Source organism: Diabrotica virgifera, chromosome 8, assembly GCF_917563875.1.
Source record: "Diabrotica virgifera virgifera chromosome 8, PGI_DIABVI_V3a".
Classification (NCBI taxonomy): domain Eukaryota; kingdom Metazoa; phylum Arthropoda; class Insecta; order Coleoptera; family Chrysomelidae; genus Diabrotica; species Diabrotica virgifera.
Genome location: NC_065450.1, coordinates 195,431,676 through 195,457,586, shown reverse-complemented (window position 1 = coordinate 195,457,586; position 25,911 = coordinate 195,431,676). Strand labels below are relative to the sequence as shown.

The 25,911-nt window shown below is 34.4% G+C and overlaps 1 protein-coding gene across 1 annotated transcript in view; it reads left to right on the top strand.

Moving 5' to 3' along the window:
* Positions 1-25,702, top strand: part of LOC114340030 (cilia- and flagella-associated protein 44) — a 120,940-nt gene extending 95,238 nt beyond the window's left edge. Inside the window, exons 24-30 of the mRNA XM_050659667.1 lie at positions 643-781; positions 4,911-5,101; positions 7,894-8,170; positions 17,216-17,483; positions 21,546-21,705; positions 23,131-23,383; positions 25,295-25,702. Coding sequence (XP_050515624.1) covers positions 643-781; positions 4,911-5,101; positions 7,894-8,170; positions 17,216-17,483; positions 21,546-21,705; positions 23,131-23,383; positions 25,295-25,660 — 1,654 coding nt within the window. The 3' untranslated portion in view covers positions 25,661-25,702. The remainder of the gene's footprint in view (positions 1-642; positions 782-4,910; positions 5,102-7,893; positions 8,171-17,215; positions 17,484-21,545; positions 21,706-23,130; positions 23,384-25,294) is intronic.
* Positions 25,703-25,911: the final 209 nt, after the last annotated feature.

The window sequence follows — 25,911 nt, the reverse complement described above, 5'->3', positions numbered from 1 at the left end:
AAAAAAATTAATATAGGTAATAGTTTTAAAATTATAAGCGATTTAAAATTCGATATTAATGCGAAAATACGCATTTTCGGATTTTAAATCGCTTATAACTTTAAAACTATTAACTTTTGAGAAAAATGACACGAAACCTATTTTATTTAGAATGAAAATAGGAAATTTTTGGAAATAGTGCACGACGCACCGGCAAAAAAATCGGATGGATACGCATAATTAGCAGTTAAAGAACAACGGTGTAATTTGATGTTAGAATCGATCCGTCTGCAGAATCTTGAAAATGAATGTTTAAACTACAATTTAAGTACTTGGCAATCTCAAAAATACTAATTTAAATATGAGTTTTTAAGCATTGAAAATGCGTATTTTCGCATTTTTCAGATTTTAAATCGCCTATAACTCGAAAACTATCCAGTCAAAAAAGGTGATCTTTTCTATTTGTTTAAAAAAATTGTTTAAACAATTTTCCCCCAAAAATTCAGCCCGGCACCCTTCAGATTTGTTTAAAGGTGACATTTTTGAGGAGAAATCCACAAAGAAACCGAATCAGAAATTTTTTTAGACGGGAGCGGTCTCACCACATGGACTAACTTTATTAAATGCTAAACAAATGTTTTACGTTTTTTAACTTTGTTTTAGACATACAATCGAGCAAAATATTAAAGAGCTTCAACGTGTCGTAGATACTATTAACAAAAATATTGAAATGAGTACCAGAAAATTGCGAATAGTTGAAACTCAGTATCAGCAAAGTATTAACTCGTTAGAAGCCTATCAAGTAAGTAGATTAAGAAATTATCAATCACTTTGAAATATATTTTTATAAATATATTTTTTTTACAAAACTTACGTTTTACAAAATGAAACAAAAATTTAAGTTTTATGTCTACGAAATGTTCACTAATATATCAAAGGTATACCGCTCGGAGATGGAGGGGTTATTCGAGGTTTTGGAGGGAAAAGACAAAAGTTTCTTAACCCTTAAATGCCCAAGGGTGGGTAAAAATGTCCACCTAATGCGTATTCCCTTGTAACATATTTATTACGTGTTTAAATTTTTTTTAAATTATTTATTGTTAAAAAGACAGCCCATTATCGAATGTTAATTTGGTTCTACCAATATTTTTGAAAATAAAAGCAGCATCTTGAGTTAAATATGGATGGGCATAAAAAGTACACCCTTGGCAAAACTTGTTACTAAATGTTTCTATATAATTTCTCGTTGGTAGGAAGATAATCCATATAATTATCGATGTATAATTACATAATCTACATAATTATCCGCAAATGAGGATGCTGAAAGAAAGAATATGGAGAAAATCGACAAATCTGAATTACTGGCTTTTACTGGTATGTTAATTTTGATGTACATTTTAATTTTGTTGTAAGGTTTGTAAATTGTTTATATTAATATTTTAGAAGATGCTGTGTTTATTAAGCATAAGATTCTTTAAGTTTAATCCATTTTCAACAACTCTCAATAAATATATTAGCTATTTTCGAGGTGGACATTTTTTACCCACCCTTGGGCGTACATGGAACCTAAAAAAGGTTGGGCGTTTAAGGGTTAAGGGGCCTCCTAGCTTGGGTTGCCTAGGAGCCTCAAGATTCTTAATCCGGGATTGGATACGAGAAACGATCGTGCGCGTATAACGTATAGCGGACAAATTTTGCAACTTTCTTAAAATATATTTCTTAAATAATTCATATTGTTAATTGAAATTGTCAAATTGACGTATATTTTATACCTACTGATACAATACAATACAATATTGATATATATGATAATATACAATATTGATATGATATGCAATTATTAAAGTGAATTTAATTATGCTTCTTTTCTTGAGGATTTTTCAGTGCATCACAAATGATAGAAAAAAAGGTAAGTCCGTGATAATATACATTTTAGTGACATGACATTTTATTTAAATCTGATAGTTGTCAAATTTTATTTGCAATTTGACATAAAAACAAATGAATTTTGTTTATTGCATTTATAAAATGGTATTTTCTTTGATTTGTATAATCTTTTAAATTATTTAGATTATATTCGTAGATATATTATATAATTCGCAAATTATTTTATTTTCGATTATAGCGACATCTATTGACAACTAGAATAAATGTTATAAATGTCACCGACGAAATGCAATCACCGACGTGCGTTTTTTTCTGTCACAGACAATTTAATGCGTTAGAAAGAAATCGAAAAACTGTGACGCACTGAAAGATCCTCATGAGAAAAAGCATAATGGTATTTTGCTTGTAGTAAAATGTTTACCTTTTAATAACATAACCTTAATCTTACTTTTTTTTCTTATTCTTTTTTGGGCTATGGCCTTGACAATTATCCAGTAACCAGGACTAATTATAATTGGCAAATATAATTAAAAGTGCTAAAAATGTTGCTGAGGTATGAAACCAGGTGTCGCTCTTCCGAACTTGCACGGTCCCAATAGTTCTGTCGAATGGAAACTTATTAGTTTATTTTCGAGATTACTGTTTACCTTTTGTTTTTTTTTAATTTATTTATTACCATTCTATATTTATCTCTATACCAGTAATACTCTATATCTCTATCTCTATACCAGGTATGGTGTTGAAGATGTTTAATGTAGGGTCGATCAATCTTCTCAATAGAGAAAAAAAGATTAAAAAATTCAATAAAATAACTTTATAAAATACCTCCACCGGGGTAATAGCCATTTCCCAATTATTATCACTGACACTCTGACAGTTCGTACGTATCCCACATCACTGGTACGTATATTATAATCAGAGACATGTCAACCGTAGACAAGGCATACTGAGCAAAAAAGCGTAACGCGCGGCAGTCGATCGGTGGTCTATCTGTCTCTTTTTACTAAGCGATACCGCTCCGCTCATATGACGGACAAAGATGGCAAGACCACTCAAAATGAATATTGACCAATGGCGTCCTTGATATCGGCGTTACAACCTGATGCATTGAGTGGCATATGACTAGCCTCGTCTACGGTTAACATGTCTCTGATTATAATACACATCGACGTACGTTTCAATTAATTTTTTGATTTAACTTGTTTAAAAATGAATCGTGACGCATGGGAAAAGTTAGAGTGGAAAAACATCATGCCTTCTCTCCAGACTGTATCGTAGGCCGCTGTTAAATCTATGAATGCGGCTGCAGTTTTAAGTTTTCTCTGGAACCCTGCCTCAATAAATGTGGTAAGTGAAAGAACCTGATCTGTGCAGCTTGGGGCTTTACCTGGCTTTACATCCTTGAGAGCAATAGTGACTTATTCGAAAATATGAAAGGGCTGGAGTATTTGGTGTCTGTAGATTGTAATTTTAAAGTTTTAAGCTCTCGTTTTACCTTGCTTGTATGTGGCTTGTCTTTCGGTGTTCTAGATGTTGATACCAGATGTGAGGCAATAGTGTTTGGGTTAATTGTTTTTTTGTTCATTGTTATGGGAGTTCCGCTTCCTAATTTTCTTAGTAGTGTCCATGCTTGCCTGCTTGATGTTTGAAAATTAAAACTTTCTACAGTTTGCGTCCATTTTGTTGTCTCACTGCATCTATGCATCTAGCTAGACTATGGAGCAGTTCATCTGCTATTTCTTGATCGCCACTTTCAAGAAAATTTTGGTACTGTTCTTCACTGTTATGGGACCAACCAGGAATGCATTCTTTTCGATAGTCTCTTGGTATATGCTTTTTGGCCGTGCTTATTACGGCTCCGGCGAATCTTTTGTAATTTCTGCTGGTAGGGGGTATCCAGCCTAGAGTCTTGTCCAGTTTCGCAGAAAACCTACTCCAAATAGCTTTCTTCAGATTCCACCGTGGGCGAGGGATGGATGTGATTATAGGAATTTGGGTTCCTGCCTCTATGATCCCTGGGCGGTGTTGACTGTGTGAAAAGTCGTCCATTACTTTTCGTGGAACTTCTAAAGTTTTCCCGCTTTTATTAGTAGAGACAAAACATAGATCAGGGCTCTACCCTGCTTCCATGCTGCTGACATGAATGTAGGTCGGTCTTTAGCATCAAACTTAAGTGAGAGATGTTCGTCCTCCACCCATTTTACTAGCGCGTTACCATTGATGTTGCATTGTTTATATTTCCACTGTTCATGGTGACTGTTGTAGTCCCCTACGTATATCGACGGGTGAGGATGTGTATGGATGACTTGAGCTAGCCAGGATATAGCTGGTGGTTTGTAGGTGTTAGTAACGGTGATGCTTCCAATTTTTACATTATGAATTTCATCATTAGTACACGTGGAAACTGTGCCATATGATCGATGGTACGTGGCATCCAGTAGTTCGAAGCCAGGTATTTTCCCCTTTTTCGCACTTGTTCTTCCGTTTCGCAGTATGTTTCCTGTAAAGCGACCAGATCGATGTCGTTATTTTTTTTTAATTTTGATAAGTACTGGCTCTTTGAATAGCTTATGCTTTCTTCATTTAAGTGACAAATTCGGATCATAGGTCCGAGTTTTCTAGTCGTTGGGTCCTGAGAAGGGCCTTGTGTATTTTTGTTAATTTGCCTTCTGATAACGGTTATCGGTATTGTAATGTATCTCTGGTCAGGAAATCCTGAGATTATCTGACCGCCAGTATTTGCTAGTTCATTTAGCGTTACCCAGGGTGCACGTGTAGTATTCTACTATGGACGCGAACTAACTGTACACCCCAATTAATTACTATAATTTAATTAAAACTATTTGCGGCCAGTTTTTGACTGTCAACCTGTTATCAATGTATTCTTCTATTGTTAAATTTATATAAAAATGCGATTTTAATTGATTACGTTATGATCGTAGGTAGTGATTTTGCAGTGGGATCTCGTACTATATACTTAATATTAATATTCTAGTTATTCTAGTAAAATCATTCACGAATACTTCATTTGCAATTATATTCAGAAAGAAAAGCAAAGACTTTTGAATCAAGTAAGGTGCACAGTAATACTGAACCTGGATCAAATCCACGACTACAATCCTGAAATGGACGAAATATCGGACTACTTGGTGTTTTCCAGATCGACTCTCTCGAGCTTGTACAAGAGGGTTGGTGGTTTAGAATTTGAAAATTTGCAGCAAAAAATGAAATACGAGTAAGTATATCTAATTCGATTAAAAATCGTGCGGTACAAATACCGTATACGTGAAAACTCCATATAAATAGAAATTTTTTGTGTCATAGTCATTTGTCAAAGCCAAAGTTTTTCATTGCCTCATTATTCAAATTATATCTTTTCTTCTTGAGGCTTTCTCCTTTAGTGGAGGTTAGCGACTACACTGGCAAACCCGTCTCTGTCCAATGCGGCTTGATATTTTTAATCTCTGATATTTTTAAGCCATGATATCTGGCACCTACCGTGCTCCCTATCTGTACCTATTCTCCTCAGGACATTTTCGTTGGTGATGTGGGTTGTCCCAGGTATTTTCAAGATCCTTCTACAAAGCCAGAGTTCAAAGGTTTCTAACTTGTTCATTAGCGTTATGTTGAGCGTCCAGGTCTTCGTTCCATACAATAGTATTGACTATACATAGCATTGCAGAAAGCGACATCTAAGACTGATATTAATGCTACTGTTACAAAATAAGCTTTTCATTTTGATAAAACCTCTTTTGTCGATTCCGATGTCGTTCAATATGTCTATCAGGTCCAATGCTACACCCGGTCGAACGTCTTTTTAAAATCTATAAAACAGACAAAAAGGTATGCTTGTTGATCTTTGCACCTTCGTGCCAGTGTTTGAAGATATGATATTGCTTCTCATGTCTCCATGCTTTTCCTGAAGCCAAATTATTGTTCTTGACCGGTGACCTCGTCACATCTTCTATGTAGATATTCTGTTTTCTATGATTTGCAAGAAAAGTCTCAGAATGTTATTTAATAAACTTATAAGGCAGAAGCCCTGGCATAATTTGTCGTTTTTTTTTGCAGTGGTATTAGATGGGAACACTGGAACAGGGGAAGATTTAATTGTGGAACAGGTTATAAATTTGGAACGGTCAGACCACGAAAACGGCACATGTATTTTGTCCGACAGAACAAACTTAAACTCTCCGAACAGAGATTAAACTCTCATGCAAAAATCAGACTTCTATTTATCACCAAATGGGCGTTTTAATAAGTGGAACATGTAGAATATGTCAAATGACAGGAATTATGACAGGTAGTAAATAGCAGTCTAATTTTTGCATGGAGAAAATAATGGCGTGCATAAATATATCGGATGAACAACAAGGATTTAGAAGTGGAAGATCATGTAACGATGCAGTTTTTGTGATAAGGCAAATAGCGGAGAAATCATTAGAATATAACAAACCAGCCTTTTTCTGTTTCATAGACCTAGAGAAAGCGTTTGATAGAATCCAATTAAAAGATGTGATACACCTACTACATGAGAAAAATTTACCACTGGATATCATAAAACTGATAGAAATGTAAGAAATAAAATATAAATGAAAGTCAATGGAATAATAGCAGAACCCATAGAAACAAACACAGGAATCAGGCAAGGAGATTCACTAAGCCCTCTACTGTTTAACATAATATTGGATGCAATAATAAAACAAGTGAAGAAAAAAAGAGGGTACAACATGGGCAATAGAGAGATAAAAATACTCTGTTACGCTGATGACACCGTGTTAGTAGCAGAGTGCGAAGACGACCTACAAAGATTATTGCACGAGTTCAACATTAACGCAAAAGAAATGAATATGAAAATATCAGCCCAAAAAACAAAAAGCTCAGTAATTGCCAAAGAACCAATAAGATGCAAATTGGAGTTAGACAATCAAATTATACAACAAGTAATGACTTTCAAATATCTGGGAATTAATCTATCAGCCGACAACAATATCGAAGAAGAGGTAAAAGACCAAATAATTAAAGCCAGTAGAACGGCCGGATGCCTAAACGACACAATTTGGAAAAACAAACACCTAAGATTGGAAACAAAGGCCCGAATATATAAGTCAGTTATTAGGCCAGTTATGACTTACACGGCCGAAACAAGACCAGATATGTACAAGCAAAACACGAAGACATCTGGAAACCAACGAAATGAAGATCTTAAGAAGGATTGCTGGAAAAGGACTACAGGATAGGGTAAGAAGTAAAGAAATCAGACGCATATGTGGGGAGACAATATAAATACTTGGGTAAAGAACAGAAAAGAAGAGTGGAATGAGCACATAAGCAGGATGTCTGAATCAAGGATAGTAAGAATAGCCATGGACAAGTCACCGTTAGGCAGGAGAAGTATAGGACGCCCAAGAAAAAGATGGAATGACAACTTAGGGGCAGAATGAAAGGCACCGTTGAAGAAAAATAGGCAGTACTGCCTATATAAAAGACGAAGAAGAAGAATTAGAAGAAGAGTTTAATCTCTGTTCAGAGAGTTTAAGTCTGTTCTGTCGGACAAAATAACCGTTTTCGTGGTCTGACCGTTCCAAATTTTTAACCTGTTCCACAATTAAAACTGCCCCTGTTCCAGTGTTCCCATATATCAAAGTATATCCGGCTAGACACCGTTAAGCTATTAACAAATTTTCAGCTTGCTATTAATCAACTTTTGTTTCATACGCGGGATCCAGACCTATATGAAGACGGATTCCAGCCATCTTTTAGAGATCGCTTCTGTACAATAAATACTATTTAATAGCCCAAGGAAAAGGTCGAAGTTTTCCTCGTTGATTAACGTCAGTAGTTCAGCTGGTATTTCGTCTTTTCCTGCAGATTTGTTGTTTTTAGTTGACGTACACCTTTATATAGCCTTCCCACATGTTTATTTGTTCTTCTGGGCTTGAAATCAGTTTGCCTTCTGCGTTGATTAGATTATTTGGTTTTTGTGAGTAAAATTATGTAATTTTAAGTATTGATTGCATTTTTTAGAACCTATTTAGAACACATAACAAGAATGAAGAAAGATCTGCGTTACATGCGAAGTAGAATTAAGGGATTAATCCAAACAATCCAGCAAATGATGTGCGAAAAATTCGGTAAAGTTGTGGACATCAACGAATTAGAACTGGCCATGATCAAAAAGACTTTTAATAAAACGCACATAAACGAACTAGAGGAAGTCGTTTTGAAGAAACTTGTGTTTGATGTTCGTCTTAAGAACACCAACATTAAAGATGTATACGCTGCGCAGATCAGGAAAATGACGGTAAGTTGAAGACTACAATATGTTTTTTCTTCATAAACCTTATAGCCCGATCAAAGAACAATCTCACCCCAAAAAAAATAAAGAAAGTATGAAAATTTGGGAATAGGTAGTTGAAATTGTCTATTATTACACCGGGTGTCCACTTATATTTTCCCCCATTTTAACTGCCTATTACTTCTAAACGGCTCAAGATAGAAATATGGGATTTTCACTGAAATCTTTTTTTTTTAGGAAAAGTTTTGTCTGAATGGATTGAATTTTTTATATCACTTTCAAATACGAAATAAAATATGGCGGATTTTTGAAAAAAACGTTGTTGACTTTTTTTTAATGGAACACCCAGTATATTCTTTTGAAAATTGAAAGAAAGGTCATTCACCTATTTAGCGATATAAGTGCAACGTGGATATCACATACCTAAATAACATAACTAACCAAGTTACGTGATATCCACATTGCATCTCTCATTTTAAAAATTAATTGCTCAGTTATTTGACAACCGATTTTAAAAATTTTTATATCGCTGGATAGATAAATGATCGTTTTTTTAAGTTTTTAGGTAAGTGACCATTTTTTATATCGCTTTTAAATAAAAAATGGTGAATTTTTGAAAAAAAAACGTTGTTGACTTTTTTTATTAAAACACCCAGTATATTTTTTTGTATCTTGAAAAAACGGTCATTTACCTATCCAGTGATATAAAAATTTTTAAAATCGGTTGCCAAATTACTGAGCAATTAATTTTTAAACTGAGAGATGCAATGTGGAAATCACATAACATAATATCATTTTGCTCAGTTATGTTATTTAGGTATGTGATATCCACGTTGCACCCCTCATTTTAAAAATTAATTACTCAGTGATTTGACAACCGATTTTGAAAAACTTTATATCGCTGGATAGGTGAATGACCTTTGTTTCCATTTACAAAAAAATATACTGGGTGTTCCATTAAAAAAAAAGTATACAACGTTTTTTTACAAAATCCGCCATTTTTTTTCGTATTTGAAAGCGATATAAAAAATTCAATCCATTCAAACAAAACTTTTACTAAAATAAAACATTTCAGCGAAAACCGCATATTTCTATCTTGAGCCGTTTAGAAGTTATAGGCAGTTAAAATGGGGGAAAATATAAGTGGACACCCGGTATAAGAAAAAGTCTACAATTCTACATCCCCTCCATTTTTGAAAAATGGAAGGGAATACCTTCCTCTCGAAAGTGAAAAATTTACATTCAAAATAAGTCCGGAATTGGATAAAATGACTAATTTTAAGCAACTTTTGTTCTATAGAGTTTTTTCCCTAAGTCAATACTTTTCGAGTTATTTGCAAGTGAACATGTTCATTTTTAACAGAAAAAACATGTTTTTGGACGGTTTTTCAGAAATAACTCAAAAAGTAACCCGTGTTGAGCTGCCCCCCCCCCCACTTGCAAAAATTAAAAAACAAATAGCCCTGATTTATGAGCTATTTATGAGCTCTCATATTCCGCAAACTAAAAATTTTGAGCTCGTTCCACTGAGCAGGAATTTAATACCCTAGTGGGGGGGGCTGAGTCAGCCCCCCCACTACTTAAAAATAGGAATATTGAATCGGTTTTTGCGGCAGAATTACGAGCTATTTATGAGCTCTTGAAATTATATAGTTTCGATTTTTGAGCTCATCCCCTTCACCCCCAAACAACCCTTTAATTGATTTAACTTAAGAGAAAGATGCTGAGAAAACTTAAAATATATCGTATTGCGGATATAATTCCTATAGCTTATATACTCTAAGAATAAACTATTAAATCAAGGGCATTTCGATTATTGAGCTACAACCCCTTCGCAAGAAAACCACCCTATCTTCCCGGCTTAAGAGAAAGTTGTACTTAAAATGCGTTAAACTAATTATTTGGCGACTACATATCATTTAATAATTTATAAGCTTCCAAATTACGCGCATTTAGATCAGTAAATTGCAATTTATTTTGTATAGTGCAGTCATTGAAGGTAAAAATCAACGATTACCTTCAATTTCGGTGAACCTTCATCGATTTTCACGAAAATTGGTCAGTGGTTAGAGGATACGTCAAGAAACAAAGGTGACATGGTACCACCTTGCGCCTTTACCCTGAGGGTGGATACCGCCCCTTCTCCGGGGTGAAAATTATTTTATAAAAAATAACTGCACAAATCAATAAAAGAACAAATTAAAAGCAAAATTTATTATATAAAGTTAATAAAATAAGTCAATACTTTTTAAGTTATTAAAGATCAAAGATTTTAATTATTTTTGAAAAAAAATGCATGTTTTGAAGAGGTTTTTTGTAAATCACTGAAAAACTGTAAGTTTTTACAAAAAAGTTAATAGTAGTTTAATTCGTATAGCTTATATTCTAAGAATAATCTCTAAAATCACGCGCCTTTCGATTATTGAACTACAACCCCTTCGCAAGAAAACCATCCCATATTCCCGGCTTAAGAGAGGGTTGTACTTAAAATAATTTAAATTAATTATTTGTCGACTATATATGGTTTAATAAATTATGAGCTCGCAAAATATACGCATCTCAATTATTGAATTGCCATTTTCTTTCTATAGTGCAGTCACTGAAGGTAAAAATCAACTATGACCTTCGATTTCGGTAAATCTCCATTCATTTTCACGAAAATTGGTGAGCGGATTTTGAATCAAAATTTTTGATACTATCAACTTTTTCTGGATCTTATTTTTGATGGGTATTTCTAAGTACTTTGACAAGTATTTAGTACCTAAGTGTTATAAATTGCATCTTTTTCCCGTTATTTAAGCTTGAACCCTTAGATTTGAACAGTCGCGGAAAAAAATATACATTTAATTACCAATAACTTACTTTAAATTAACATTAAAGGTTTTTTAAGTAAGCAATTTATTATATTTTTTATTAGCTTCAATTTTAGTGATGAAAACTTTTTTGTAAAAACTTACAGTTTTTGAGTCATTTATGAAAAATCGCTCTAAAGCATGAATTTTCTTTCCAAAAATTAAAATATTTGATCTTTAATAACTCAAAAAGTATTGATTTATTTTAATCACATTATGTAACAAATTTTGCTTACAATTTGTCCCTCTCTCGATTTGTGGGGTTATTATTAATAAAGTAATTTTCACTCCCGAGAAGGGGTGACATATACCCCAGGCTAAAACCCCCAGTTGTTATTGTCAATTCGTGAAAATAAATGGAGATTTACCGAAATCGAAGGTAATAGTTGATTTTTACCTTCAGTGACTGCACTATAGAAAGAAAATGGCAATTCAATAATTGAGATGCGTATATTTTGCAAGCTAATAAATTATTAAACGATATGTAGTCGCCAAATAATCAGTTTAAATTATTTTAAGAACAACTCTCTCTTAAGCCGGGAAAATGGGGTCGTTTTCTTGCGAAGGGGTTGTAGCTATATAATCGAAAGGTGCGTGATTTAAGGGTTTATTCTTAGAATATAAGCTATACGAATTAAACTACTATTAACTTTTTTGTAAAAATTTACAGTTTTTCAGTGATTTACAAAAAACCTCTTCAAAACATGCATTTTTTTCACAAATAATTAAAATCTTTGATCTTTCATAACTTAAAAAGTATTGACTTATTTTATTAACTTTATATAATAAATTTTGCTTTTAATTTGTTCTTTTATTGATTTGTGCAATTATTTTTTATAAAATAATTTTCACCCCGGAAAAGGGGCGGTATCCACCCTCAGGGTAAAGGTGCAAGGTGGTACCATGTCACCTTTGTTTCTTGACGTATCCTCTAACCACTGACCAATTTTCGTGAAAATCGATGAAGGTTCACCGAACTTGAAGGTAATCGTTGATATTTACCTTCAGTGACTGCACTATACAAAATAAATTGCAATTTACTGATCTAAATGCGCGTAATTTGGAAGCTTATAAATTATTAAATGATATGTAGTCGCCAAATAATTAGTTTAACGCATTTTAAGTACAACTTTCTCTTAAGCCGGGAAGATAGGGTGGTTTTCTTGCGAAGGGGTTGTAGCTCAATAATCGAAATGCCCTTGATTTAATAGTTTATTCTTAGAGTATATAAGCTATAGGAATTATATCCGCAATACGATATATTTTAAGTTTTCTCAGCATCTTTCTCTTAAGTTAAATCAATTAAAGGGTTGTTTGGGGGTGAAGGGGATGAGCTCAAAAATCGAAACTATATAATTTCAAGAGCTCATAAATAGCTCGTAATTCTGCCGCAAAAACCGATTCAATATTCCTATTTTTAAGTAGTGGGGGGGGCTGACTCAGCCCCCTCCCCCACTAGGGTATTAAATTCCTGCTCAGTGGAACGAGCTCAAAATTTTTAGTTTGCGGAATATGAGAGCTCATAAATAGCTCATAAATCAGGGCTATTTGTTTTTTAATTTTTGCAAGTGGGGGGGGCCAGCTCAACACGGGTCAAAAACCAAGTATTTGAGCGAAAAAATATTCTTAGCAAAAATATAGCTTATAAAAAACTGAACTAAAGTGGTGTATGCTTGAGGTCTGTAGATCCAGTAGAAGCAGAGTTGTAGCTAATGAAAATTAGGTTCTTCTTCATCAAATTCAAAATCGAATATTTCAATGTGAAATAACCCAAAAACGGAGCACTTTTCGGGGAAAATTCATTTCCACTTTTTAAAGTGTTTAAAAAAAGGTTTATTTTTGTTTTTTAAAAAACTTTTAACATTAAAAGTAAGTGAGTTACGCTAATATTGTTGGTCCCTTTTATTTTTTGGTAAAAAAAATCGCGAAAATCACCCCCTAATTAGCATCACAAATAAATTTTATCATTACCACTTCACAAGTTACTTTGATTATGTATTTTTTATATGATCTGTAAGTTTCATCGGTTCAAAGTGCTTATTTTTGAGAAAGCTGTAGTTAAAATTGCTTGAACGAGTAACTAATCACGAGTTTAGGCAAATTTTGAACAGCCATAGCATAACCAATTTTGGTCTAATAAGAAAACAAAAAACACAAATATTCAGAAAAGCAAAACGTACATTTTATTACTCTTTAAGATTTTTGATATTACTTATAATTTTTAAGTTAATTTCATGAAAAATTCCATTTATTTTCAAAATTAAAAAAAAAATGTTTTATTCTAAACCCAATTCTTTTCAAAAATGAGCAATTTGAATGAATGAAACTTTAGATATTATAAAAAATACATAAGTAAAGTAACTTGTGAAGCGGTAATGATTAATTTTATTTTGGGAAACTAATTAGGGGGTGATTTTCACGATTTTTGTACCAAATATTTTGAGCGTAACTCACTTATTTTTAATATTAGAAGTTTTTTTAAAAAACAAAAATAAACCTTTAAAAAAGTTGTAATGAATTTTCCCCGAAAAGTGCTCTGTTTTTTGGTTCTTTCACATTGAAATATTCTATTTGGAATTTGACGAAGAAGAACCTACTTTTCATTAGCTACAACTCTGCTTCTGCTGGGTCTGCAGACCTCAAGCGTACACCATTTTAATTTTTTATAACCTATAGTTTTACTAAGAATATTTTTTTCGCTAGAATACTTACTTTTTGAGGTATCTGCGAAAAACCGTCCAAAACCATGTGTTTTTTTGTTAAAAATGAATATATTCACTCGTAAATAACTCGAAAAGTATTGACTTAGTGAAAAAACTCTATAGAACAAAAGTTGCTTAGAATTAGTCATTTTATCCAATTCCGGACTTATTTTGAACGTATATTTTTCACTCCCGAGAAAATATTTTTCACCCCGTATTTCCCAATTTTTGTAAAATGGAGGGGATGTAGAATTGTAAACTTTTTCTTATATAATAATAAACAATTTCAACTACCGATTCCCAAATTTTCATCCTTCCTTTATTTTTTTGGAGGTTTTCGTAAAATTTTGTTTTCCCTGATCGGGCTATTACTAAAACCTCTATTACTATAAGCCGATTTACTTTTTTCTTCTTCCTCTTTATAAGCAATTTTGCTTGTTCGTTGTCGAATTCGTACCTATATGGAAGGTTCTCCATCTTTTGCGCGGTCCATCGATACTTCTTCTAGCTATTGGTAATTTATCTCTTGGTAATCTGACCACACAAGTCTGCCCTATTCTGGTTATGTGGTTATTCCATTCTTTGTTTCTATTTAGTATCCATTCGTTTATTCACCATACGTTACATTTTCTTCTAATGTCTTCACTCCTCTTTCGATCTCTCAGCGTATTTCCTGTAAATCTTCTAAGTACTCTCATCTTTGCTGTTTTCAGTGTTGTTTATGTTGTGGCTGTATCGGGTCTTGTTTCTGACGCATAATATGTCATTATTGGTCGTATCCTGCTCGAAGGACCATGTATACTCCCCGGCTCAGCTCTAGAATCTATTGCCCTTAGTGAAACACCAAATTAAAGATGATACTTTATTTCTCTAACTTCACTCTTCACCCGGGAGTCGGGAGACCTTAAATGTCTACTTAATGACGTTGCTTTATTGACCTATTCGTTTGATGGTTGAACTGATAATCAAAATGATGCTACATGTTGCTTGTTTAAATTGAATCGAAAGAATGTTTTAAAGCCACTTCTTGACTCGAAGGAATGATTCTAAAATCTATCCTTTTCTCGGTGGCAATTGTATTGGAGTCAGGCCCACGCGACTATCAAACAAAGGTTTTTATTTAGTCATCAAATTAATATGCAATTGCCCAAAAATATTGTTTACGATTTGCAATTAGTGAACTAAATTAGAAGCCCGCACATGTAATTATACAGTTTTTGTACTTGATTTATCACTTCGTTGTTCAAGTCTCCGTGGCTGGACAGTGTAATTCCAAGGTATTTTATGTTCATTACTTGTTCAATACTGATGTCATCAATTTCTATTTTACATCTGATTGGTTCTTTACTGATTGCTATTGTTTTAGTTTTCTGAGATGAAATTTTCGTTGAATTCTTTTGCTGTATTGTAAATCTGTTGACTACTCTTTGCAGCCTACCAATATTGTGTCGTCTGCGTAACAGAATATTTTTACTTTTTTGTTTCCCCTTCTGTATTCTCTTCCTTTGTTGACGTTTTTGATGACGTCATCCATGGTTAAATTGAAGAGCATAGGGGTCAATGAATCTCCCTGTCTTATACCTCTGCCTATGTCTATAGGTTCTGTAAGTTATCCATCTATTCTGACTTTCATTTTGTTGTTTTGGTAGATGTTTTCAATAGTTTTTATGATACCTAGAGGAACTTCTCTATTACAGAGAAGATGGATTACATGTTTGAGTCTTACTCTGTCAAATGCATCTTTTAAGTCAAACAGAAATGCTGGTCTATTGTACTCTAGTGATTTCTCAGTAATTTTTCTTTATGACGAATATTGCATCTGTACACGTCTTAGCGTGAATAGTTGATCTGTTGTGGATCTGTTAGCCCTAAAACCGGCTTGATATTCTCCTAGGACATTTTCAGCATAGGGGGTTAGTCTACTAATAAGAATGATGTTTGAGAGGATTTTATATGCCGTGTTTAGGAGTGAAATTCCTCTATAATTCGGGCATTTTGTTTTTTCGCAATTCCCCTTTTTTGTGGATGGACACTGTGATGTTTTCCTTCCATCTTGCTGGTATTCTTTCTTCTAACCATATTTGTGTTATTAAGTGGTGGATTTGGCGATTTAGTGCATCTCCACCATATTTCAGAAGTTCTGCTGGTATCTCGTCCGTACCCGGCGCTTTTTGATTTTTCAGCTTATTTAAGGCCTTTTGGGTTTCTTCAAAAGAGGGATTTTCGACAGGCATGTCCGCTGTGATATAGACCTCTTCTTTGTGCTGTTCTTCCTGTATGATGTTTAGAAGGTCCCTGAAATACCCTTTCCATTCTTCTGTTAGTTCTTTATCGTCGATTATCATATGAACTTGATTGTCTCTCAGTGTATGGATAGAATTGGTTCTTTGTGCTCTTTTCTCAGTGGAAATTGCTTTATATAATTCTCTGAAGCCTGGTTTGGGTCGATCTCTCTCCATAGCTTCATATTTTTGTTGTTCATAGTTTCTTTTCTTTGTGCGTATCATTTTTCTTGTTTCTTTTCGGCAGTCGTGGTATTCCTTTTTACTTTTGTCTGTTTGTAGTTGTATTCATGTCTTCCTTCTGATTTATTAGTTCTTGTAAAATTTTAGTTGTAAGTTTTAGGTGTAGCATTTAACAAGTTGATACCTCTGTAGTTTTCTGGATGGTTTTATCTCTTTTTTGAATAGTAGAATTAGTTCACTCGTTCTCCATTCTTCCGGTATTTTTTTGTGTTTTATAATTTTGTTAATTAATATTGTTAATTGTTCTGTCATTGCTGCTCCACAATATTTCAGTAAATCATTTGATATTCCGTCTTTATCTGCAGTTTTTCTGTTCTTCACCTTTTGAAGTATTTTTTGAACTTCATGTGTACTTATGTTAACTTCTTCATTTGTCGTAATTTCTGGTGTTTCCACTTCTAGCGTCATTTATTCTTCCTCTACATAGAGCTATCCTTTATTATATATCCTTTTCTATGTGTTTTGGTTCTATTAGTTCCTTTACCTCCGTTCTTTAACCTCTTATAAAGCGCCATATTTCCTTTTGCAGACCATAAAAATCATCTTCCTTCTAAAATCGTAACCAGTCATCATTTTTATTCTTATTACAAGTGAATGTGTTTTATTTTTTTTTTGTCTTGTAATTATCGTATGCCTTTTGGCATGTATTTAAGATAAGCTTTTTTCTTTTCTTTGAATTTTTCCTTCACTTCTGTACAAAACCATTGAATTCTTCACTTCGGGAGATATTTATTATTATTAATGTTTCTTTCACCAAGAGCTTCCTTGGCCGAGGCTAAAATATTCGACTTAATTTTTGCCAGCTCTCTTCGACTCCCTTTCTTTCTGATTTCTGCTTTTTTCTGTTATTCTTTTTTGGAATATGTATCTTGTGGAATCATCTTTTTTATCACCGAGAAAAGAATCGCAGCGAATAATTGAAAAACATGCCAAATAATTAAAATTTATGTTAACATCAATACAATTTTTCAGAGGAGGATTCAAGATTGTCAGGAAGACCTTATACGAACCATTCAAGGCAACACCAACCGATTGGAACTACTCCAGATAATGAACAGAGAGAAGAAGGATTTGGTTAAGGCGATTGCTTCGCAGTCTAAGCGAAGAGATAAACTGGAAAGCAATGTCAAAGCATCTGCCCAGTGTGACAAAGATATAAAGAAACTAGAATCGATTGTGGAAGATCAAAATAAGACTATTTTTAATTTAAAAGCTGAGATTAAGATGCTGAAAACTAAAGGTATGTTTTTCTTTTATTGTATACTTAATTTGCCTGGCACTGAATTAAACGCACCGGCATAATTCAGATGGCGCGAAATTGGACTAAGTGTAAAAACATGCGAGAGATCTATGTCCAGCAATGGACGTTTTAGGCTAGATGATTATGTGTGATTGATTTCGTATATATTTAGATACGTGTGAGAGATTTACAAAGTACATAGATGATTCAGTCAATTTGTACTCTACGAGCTCCCTAGTGGGAAAGTTTTGGGGTAGTTCTGATTTCTTTCATTATATATGAATTTTGGGCTGCTGAATCCGAATATGAGGTTTGCGGACAAAATTTCTTGCCGGAACATTGAAAAAATCGCGAGAAAATCGAAAAATTTCAACTTTTTTTCCACTTTTTTTCTCAAATCTCGAAAACTATTAACTTTTAGTAAATGGTCTGTTAACATAAATTAATGTACTTAAAATTATCTACAAATATCACTATTTACTTTTTTTTTCAGACGAACCGTTCGGTCTAAAATGCAAGTTGAAAATTGCCAATTTTCTAATTGCCATTTTTCCAAAAACTAAAGTTTTTATTAGAATGCTGTCATTTGATAAATTTCTCCTAGTTTTCTGTACAAATAATAAATGTTAGTTCATAATATGAATATGGTATGTCTCTTCTCACAGCTTCCATGAATCCATTCCATCCTAAATTACCGAGAATGTCTCTGCTTTTCCCTTAGAGCCACAGAAGATCAGGCACAGATGGAGTCACAGTTTCAGTTGGTGTGAGCATTCCCTTCGGATCTTGATTTCTGATAAACCTTGAGGTTTTGTCCTTTCAAAATATATTAGTTGAACAGCTCTCTGACTTCCATAAACCTCAGGTGCGGGTTTAGTTTTTAGCCGAGGAATGGATTGGTTAGGAGCTATTGCATATTTTGGTGCAATACAAGAAATGCCACCCATGACGTAAAAAGTGTGGTATCCGTCGATTGTATGTACGTTAACCCTTTCTGTCCCAACGCTGCATATATATGCTTTTGAAAAAGGGGGTCTGTATTCCCAGCCACCGTATATATACGTTCAAGGTGTTATGGTCTCAATTTACCAAAGCCGAAAATATGCGTTGCTTATAATATTTTAGACTCATTGGTGTCCCAATGCCGTAGAAATATGTCCGAAAATGTTACATTATTGTTCCCAAAGCCTCAAAATGTTGGCACCTAAGACAGGTCATGCGGACCCATTGCCGTATATATTTGTTCACATATTTTAGATATATGCTAAATTGTAGCACTGGTGGCAACGCTTATAGGTAGCTGCTAGAAGATGAAGCGTTTGTAGCCACAGAAAAGATCAGAAAAAAAGAAGCGAATCGAGATACATGTGTGCAAGATGCGGAGTCGGCCTTTGCGTAGTGTCATGTTTTGAGGAGTACCACACAAAACAAAACTTTTAATGTTAATTTACATTACATTATTTTTTTTTTAAGTTAGTTACATTTTTTCAAGTGATGCTCCCTGATGAGTACTTTTGAAAAGAAAACGTTTAAGTTGGTTAAAAAACATAAAAACATGTTTTGGTCATTTATTTGTCTATTTATATGCGACGTATATATAAGGCAATGGGACTCTAAGCATAAAAAAACCTTTGGGATTGAGAGACCAACATGTAAATCAAGGCCTGGCATAGAAAGGGTTAAAATCAGCATTTTCGTATACCTCTTGTGTAAAGCACGGCTGGTCAATTTTCTGCTGATCGCCTGCGATTGCTGACACTTCCAGATAAGCAACGCGCTTGCTCAAATTCTTGTAGCGGCAGTAAGTCCCAGATAGTTGGTCTCACTATTCCTTGCAGGGTTGGCCGTTTCCTCTTTGGGGTTTTGTTCATCCTATAAGAAGCTGTTCGCCTGAAAGTGTCAGCATTCGCAGGCGATCCGCAGAAAATTGACCTGCCGTGCTTTACACAGCAGGTGTACGATAACGCTGATTTTAACGTACATACAATCGACGAATACCACACTTTTCACGTCATATGTGGCATTTCTTGTATTGCACCAAAACATGCAGTAGCTCCTAAGCAATCCATTCCTCGGATAAAAAGAAACCCGCGCCTGAGGTTTATGTAAATCAGGGAGCTGTTCAACTAATTCATTTTAAAAGGACAAACCCTCAAGGTTTATCAGAAATGAAGACAACAGATCTGAAGGAAATATTCACACCAACTGAAACTGTGACTCCATCTCTGCCTGATCTTCTGTGGCTCTAAGGGAAAAGCAGAGACATTCCCGGCCTCTTAGGACGAAATAGACACATGGAAGCTGTCACAAGAGACATACCGTACCTATGAACTAACATTTATTATTTGTACAGAAAACTAGGAGAAATTTATCAAATGACAGCATTCTAATATAAAATAAAGTTTTGGAATGTAAAAAGTGGGCTTTGTCGAGACCGTTAAAAATTGGCAATTTTCAACTTGTACTTTAGACCGAACAGTTCGTCTGAAAAAAAAGTAAATAGTGATGTTTGTAGATAATTTTAAGTACTTTAATTTCTATTAATAGACCATTTACTAAAAGTTAATAGTTTCCGATATTTGAGTAAAAAAGCGGAAAAAAGCTGAAATTTTTTGCTTTTTTCGCGATTTTTTCAATGTTCCGGCATGAAATTTTGTCCGCAAACCTCATATTCGGATTCAGCAGCCTAAAATCCATATATAATGGAAGAAATCAGAACTACCCCAAAACTTTCCTAGTCAAAACACAATTTTATTGAATCAAGAGTTATATATGCAATGTTTGGGAAGTACCTAGAGACATATGACTGACTTGAGAAATACATAAACACATAGGTGAGGTGGTAGGTATGTATTCGCTCCGTGCATGACTGTCGCGACACCTAGCGTGGTAACCTGACATTTTTGGCGACCAAAATTTGACGTTAACATGATACACATATGACATATTTGATGTTATTATGTAATATTTATTTACCATTTTTGACAAAATTTGTTATACAACCAATAAGTTCGAGTGTCAAACGTCAAATTAAAAAGCAGATATTTGGAAGTTCTCTGAAGAAAATATAAATTTTAAGGGTTTTTACTTCACTTTTTCGTTATAGTTTAGTTGTCGGTGTTAACATTAATTAAGTGTACATCGAAAGCAATTAGGCAGTGTCAATTATTACTACCAGATTTTAACATTAGCTGGGTCTATTGAACTATTAATTTTGTGTGTGTTTGTAACACAAAATGGAAATATATGACGGTAGGAATATACCACCAGTTCGAGAAAAGAAATAAAGTCAGTATGAAATATAAATGTAATAAAAATCAAAACGGCAATAATAAGGTAAGCGAAATATCTATTGAAGAAAGTTATTATTCCATCATTATTTGCCAAAATTGTCATATTTCGCCGATACGGACTCTGGCATAGTTTCGTGTATTCCCACCATGGTCACGCACGGAGAGAATCAACGTATGAGTGATTGGAGCCGTACATAAATACGTAAAAATTATTTGAGATACACCTAGAGACGTCTGGCTTATTTGTGGTGAATACCTAAAGACTTAATTTTTTTCGAATCCCGGAAAAACTTATATGTAAATATATTTGAAAAATTTAAACGCAGAATGAAAGATGAATCATTACCAAGGATAGAAAGTTTCTTAGAATACACAAAATGTTTCTTTTGAATGAGATATTTGAAATTAAAAATCACACTCAATGTTCTCTTCTTTTTCACCCCTGTAACTTATTACAATAAACATTATAGAAGTATTCAGGGATTTTCTACCCTGGGTAATTATGTAATATTTCATTCTGCGTTTACATTTTTCAAAAATACTTAGGTATTAGTTTTCTCATGATTCGAAAAAAATTCACTTTGAAGCATTGGAATGAAATTTTGCGCCTACGCTCTTAAAAGAGGCAATTAAAAAAATCGGCTATTAGATATGTAAGATTGTAATCTATTCAGTGACCACAATTGTATCTAGAGTAACTTGGGCAACATATTACTGTTTTCTCAGGTTAATGTGATTTGAGTTGTATATTTGGATTTGGCTTTTGCAGGTATGCCCCCAAAAGAACGATACGTGGAACCGAAATCAACCGAAGAAGTTGAACTAATCAGCGAATCTATGAAAGAATGGCCCGAAATCGAAAAATATCTGGAGTCTACTCGTGAAGAGCCAGAAGAAAGGACATTACAAGAAATAGACATGCCAGGTTTGTAAGTATCTTATAGGGTTTACAATTATTCTGTACAACGCATTAAAACTTTTCAAGACAATCAACTGAAATCAGGTCTCCACATCTACGATATAGTCCGTCCGCTATAACTTTTCACATGCGTCACGATTCATTTTCAAACAAATTAAGTCAAACCATAAAGTGAAACAAACGTTGATGTGTATATACATTTTGTATACCTACTGTATACTATATACTACACACATCGGCATACGTTTCACTTTATGTTTTGACTTAATTTGTTTGAAAATGAATCGTGACGCATGGGAAAAGTTATAGCGGACAAACAATAGAAGGATATTCAATGTTTAGTGTATCTGATTTCATTGCGTATTCAAGGACAGCTGTGAAAAGTTTAGGCTATCTTAGTTTAGGTTTTTTGATCATAGAGGCATTAATACTGATGGCGAAAGATTGACACACCTTAGATTCGCAGATGACATCGTTCTGATCACGGATAACATCTGCGAGGCAAAGCATATGCTCGAAGAAATGGCACAAACTGTACCAGCAGTAGCAGTAAGTCTCTGAATAAACTTAAGCAAAATTCAAATATTGACAAATTTTGTGCATGCGCAAAAGATCAGAATAGACGACGCCGATATAACAGAAATACATATATGCAGGCGCAGATACAGGGGGACGTCAACGGGTCCATGGACCCCCCTATTGTATTTAGTCTATTATAAAGTATTTTTTTTATTATTTATTATTTTTTTTCTGTTAACTCAAAACTTTAAGCCATCAGTACAACACTAAATTACACGATAACCGCTTCCAAAGAATTGAAAGAAGCCATAAAATCTAATAAAACACCTTTCTGTCAAAAATAATCTGCAGGCGCATTTGTTTGGGTACCGGTGGAACCATAAACAACGGAAATATTTTTCTCAATTGAAAGAATAACAAAAATGATATTTTAAAATGCAAATACATTACACTGGATATAAACCTTATCACGTTTCAAATTTTCGATACAATAAAGATATAAAAAATTGTATTTTACTAGATAATCCATGCGTACCTACCCATTGATGGTAGAAAGGTTAATCTTTATGGTAAAGAACGACCAGTGAGATTAATAGTCGTGAATTGTCTATCGATCCTTTTGATACTGTAGGTATCTGGGATTATAAAGTGTATTTTATCCTTAGAGTAAGTGTGAGTCGTATGGCTAAATCTGGAAAATATAATATTTGTTGAGGTAAGTCTGCCCCCCCCCCCCCTATTATGAATTTCTAGATCCGCGCCTGCATATATGTATAAATACCTTGGACGTGATATACAAATTGGAAAGAATAACCAACCAAAGGCACAAGATACAGCGCAGAATAGATGTGGACTGGGTTTCGTTTGGTAAGCTACGGGAAATATATAAAATCTGAATTTCTCATTTTTTTTATAGCTACTTAACCGAAACTGAGGATATCATAACGAGCCTTATTCACGAAATATTGGGAACGATGAAAATGAAGTCAAAGATAACTCTAGATGCAGAATTGGTAGTGACGAAGATCTTGACCCATATACTCAACTGTGTGACTGTTCAACAAATTATAAACGAAATAGTCAGTAATATACCATGCGAGCTGACACCAAAACAAAAGAGTCTTGTAGAATCATCAGCCGAGAAGATATTCACCATTCAAAAGCCGGATGTAAGTTTAGAATCTATTAACTTAATTTTATTGTGGTACATTGCAGCCTTCGAATGATCTATCAGGTTATACCCATGGATCCCTAATCAGTAACACCTAAAATCTCTAGAATCTCTAATCACCATCATCAACAAGGCCTTTCATTTCTAATGGAATGTTTTCCGCTCTTACTTAGAGCTCTTTGATTCGCTTGTTACGGTGAATCATTCCGCATTCTTCTTATGCATTGTCAAAGTTTGTTGTATGTCTTGGATTTCGTTACAGTTTTCTTCAACTCATTTCGATCTGTGCATAGGTCCTTCCAGTTTTTCACTTTTAGGATTTTGATATCTCTGATGACCTGGTCCTCCCATCCCTCTCTAGGTGTTCCCCTTGGTCTTTCAGTTTCTGGCTTCTATCTGGTGACCTTCTTAGTCGGTTGGTCGTTTTTCCTTTTTTCTATGTGTCCCAGCCATGTCAGTCTTAACGCCTTAATAAATCTAACTATGTCTTCTCCCTAAACCCTACATTATGTCTCTTATTCCATAGTTCATTCTTCTTCTCATTTCTTCACTTTAGTTTCTTACTGTGACCGTAATTCTTCTGAGAATTTTCCTTTCCAATATTGTTAATCTTTCTTCAAATTTATCTGAGGCACATTGTCTCACAGATGCTGCGTATGTAGCTACTGGTCTGATTGCAACTCTGTATATTTTCAATTTTGTATTTCGGGATAAGTTTATGTTCTTTATTAGCCTATGGTATCTCCAGTATGTTTTGTTGTCTGTTAGTATGCGCTTGGTTACTTCTTCACTTTTCTTCTTTTTTATCCACAATTACCTTCTCCCACGTATTTAAATTGCTCAACTCTTTCAAAAGTGTAGTTTTCTATCTCGATTTCTCTTATCTTGTTATCTTCTCTTCTATAGCAGATATATGCAACAAAAGAAAGTCCTGAGAATGATAGACGAAAGAGCACACGAAATATTCAACAATATCAGGAACCATCCTAGCAGATTATTAAGAGAATTGACTAACTACGACAAAAACCAAAGAACGGTACATAGACGGCCTAGACAGCAGTTAGCTTTATATAGAGGAAACCCTTAAGAATGAAAAATTGAGATAGCCACAGGATATCGAAACACAAATGTCGCCCTTCAGGCACTAAGTACCCTTCAGGTAGGTCAAATGGACCATAGCCGCAAAATGTGAGCATCGAGGTCACGTACCGACAGACGTGGGCTTGATGGCCACACCTTTCGGGAGCTCAGCCGTCGAGGAGAACAAAATTTAGTTTGCTAATTCGCCGGCTGAGTGACCGAGCACACACGGTCTGGACAGCAAGACACCGATTTAGATCGGTGCCTTGATGTCCGGAACACATTTTTTTAGGACACAAGTCCAAAGTAAAGTAAAAAATTAACTAAGTCATTAATAGGGAGAAAAGCTATTCTAGCTACCCCTAATATCAGGTGGCTTAACCACATGAAGTAATACAGAGGATGTCCCATTACCCAGGGCATCCAAAGTAACGCCTCCCCATTCGGTATGTTCTTCGATGGGGAGGGGTGGTGGTATAGCTTGGGGGTCAGATAGGTACCACTCCATTACGGGGTGTGACCGGTTTGATCTTCGGACATGTGGGTCCCACTTTTCCATTGGAACACACATGTCCCCCGGGGCTGGGGTTGATACGAGCATGTGTGTATGTCTATAGCAGATTAGATATTTCGTTTTTCCTTCGTAATTTTCTACACCTCTTTTCCTTGCTACCTGGTCAAAGGCCTTCTCGAACACATACTGGTTGTTCTATATCCCTACATCTTTGAACCATGACATGCAAACTGAATAATGCTTATCTGCCAAAGTTATTTCTTAAATCAAACTGTGTTTTGCTTACTTGTACTTATAGTTTCTTGTATGCTTTAGATGAGTGAAGAAAGCATCATACAATACGCTAAAGAACTTCTAGAAGACTCAGTGCAAGAAATTTTACAGAAGAAAGACGAACCGTACGAACTGGTGGCGGAGTTACTCGAAAACTTGGTAGAGTCGATGCCCAAGGAGTTCCTCTTCCACGAAAAATCCCTAAATTCGCTGGTCGATAGACTTGGAAGTTTCATCAGCGAGCATAAGTTAGAGAGGGATGCTTTGACGAGCAAGATAGAGAGAATTAGTAGCGAAAACCGCAACGAGATATTGGCCATACTCGACGTCATTTTAAAGGAAGTGTACGGCACTGGAATTGACTATATGTATGTTATTAAAAAGAAGTCAAGTCATAGAGAGTTTTAGGTTTAATTTTTTATTATATATAAATTTTATAATAAACATTCCAAACAATATTTTTTTATATAATAATTAACTAGCTGACCCGGCGAACTTCGTACCGCCTTATAGAACTCAATAACGTTTAAAAGTTAAATAACTAAGAATTACCAGAAAGCCAAAAAATAAAATAATAAATATATAATAAATAGGTTGTTCGTGCCCACTCCGGAAACCTTCCCGGGTTCATGTACAACAACTTTTCTTAAGATCATCAC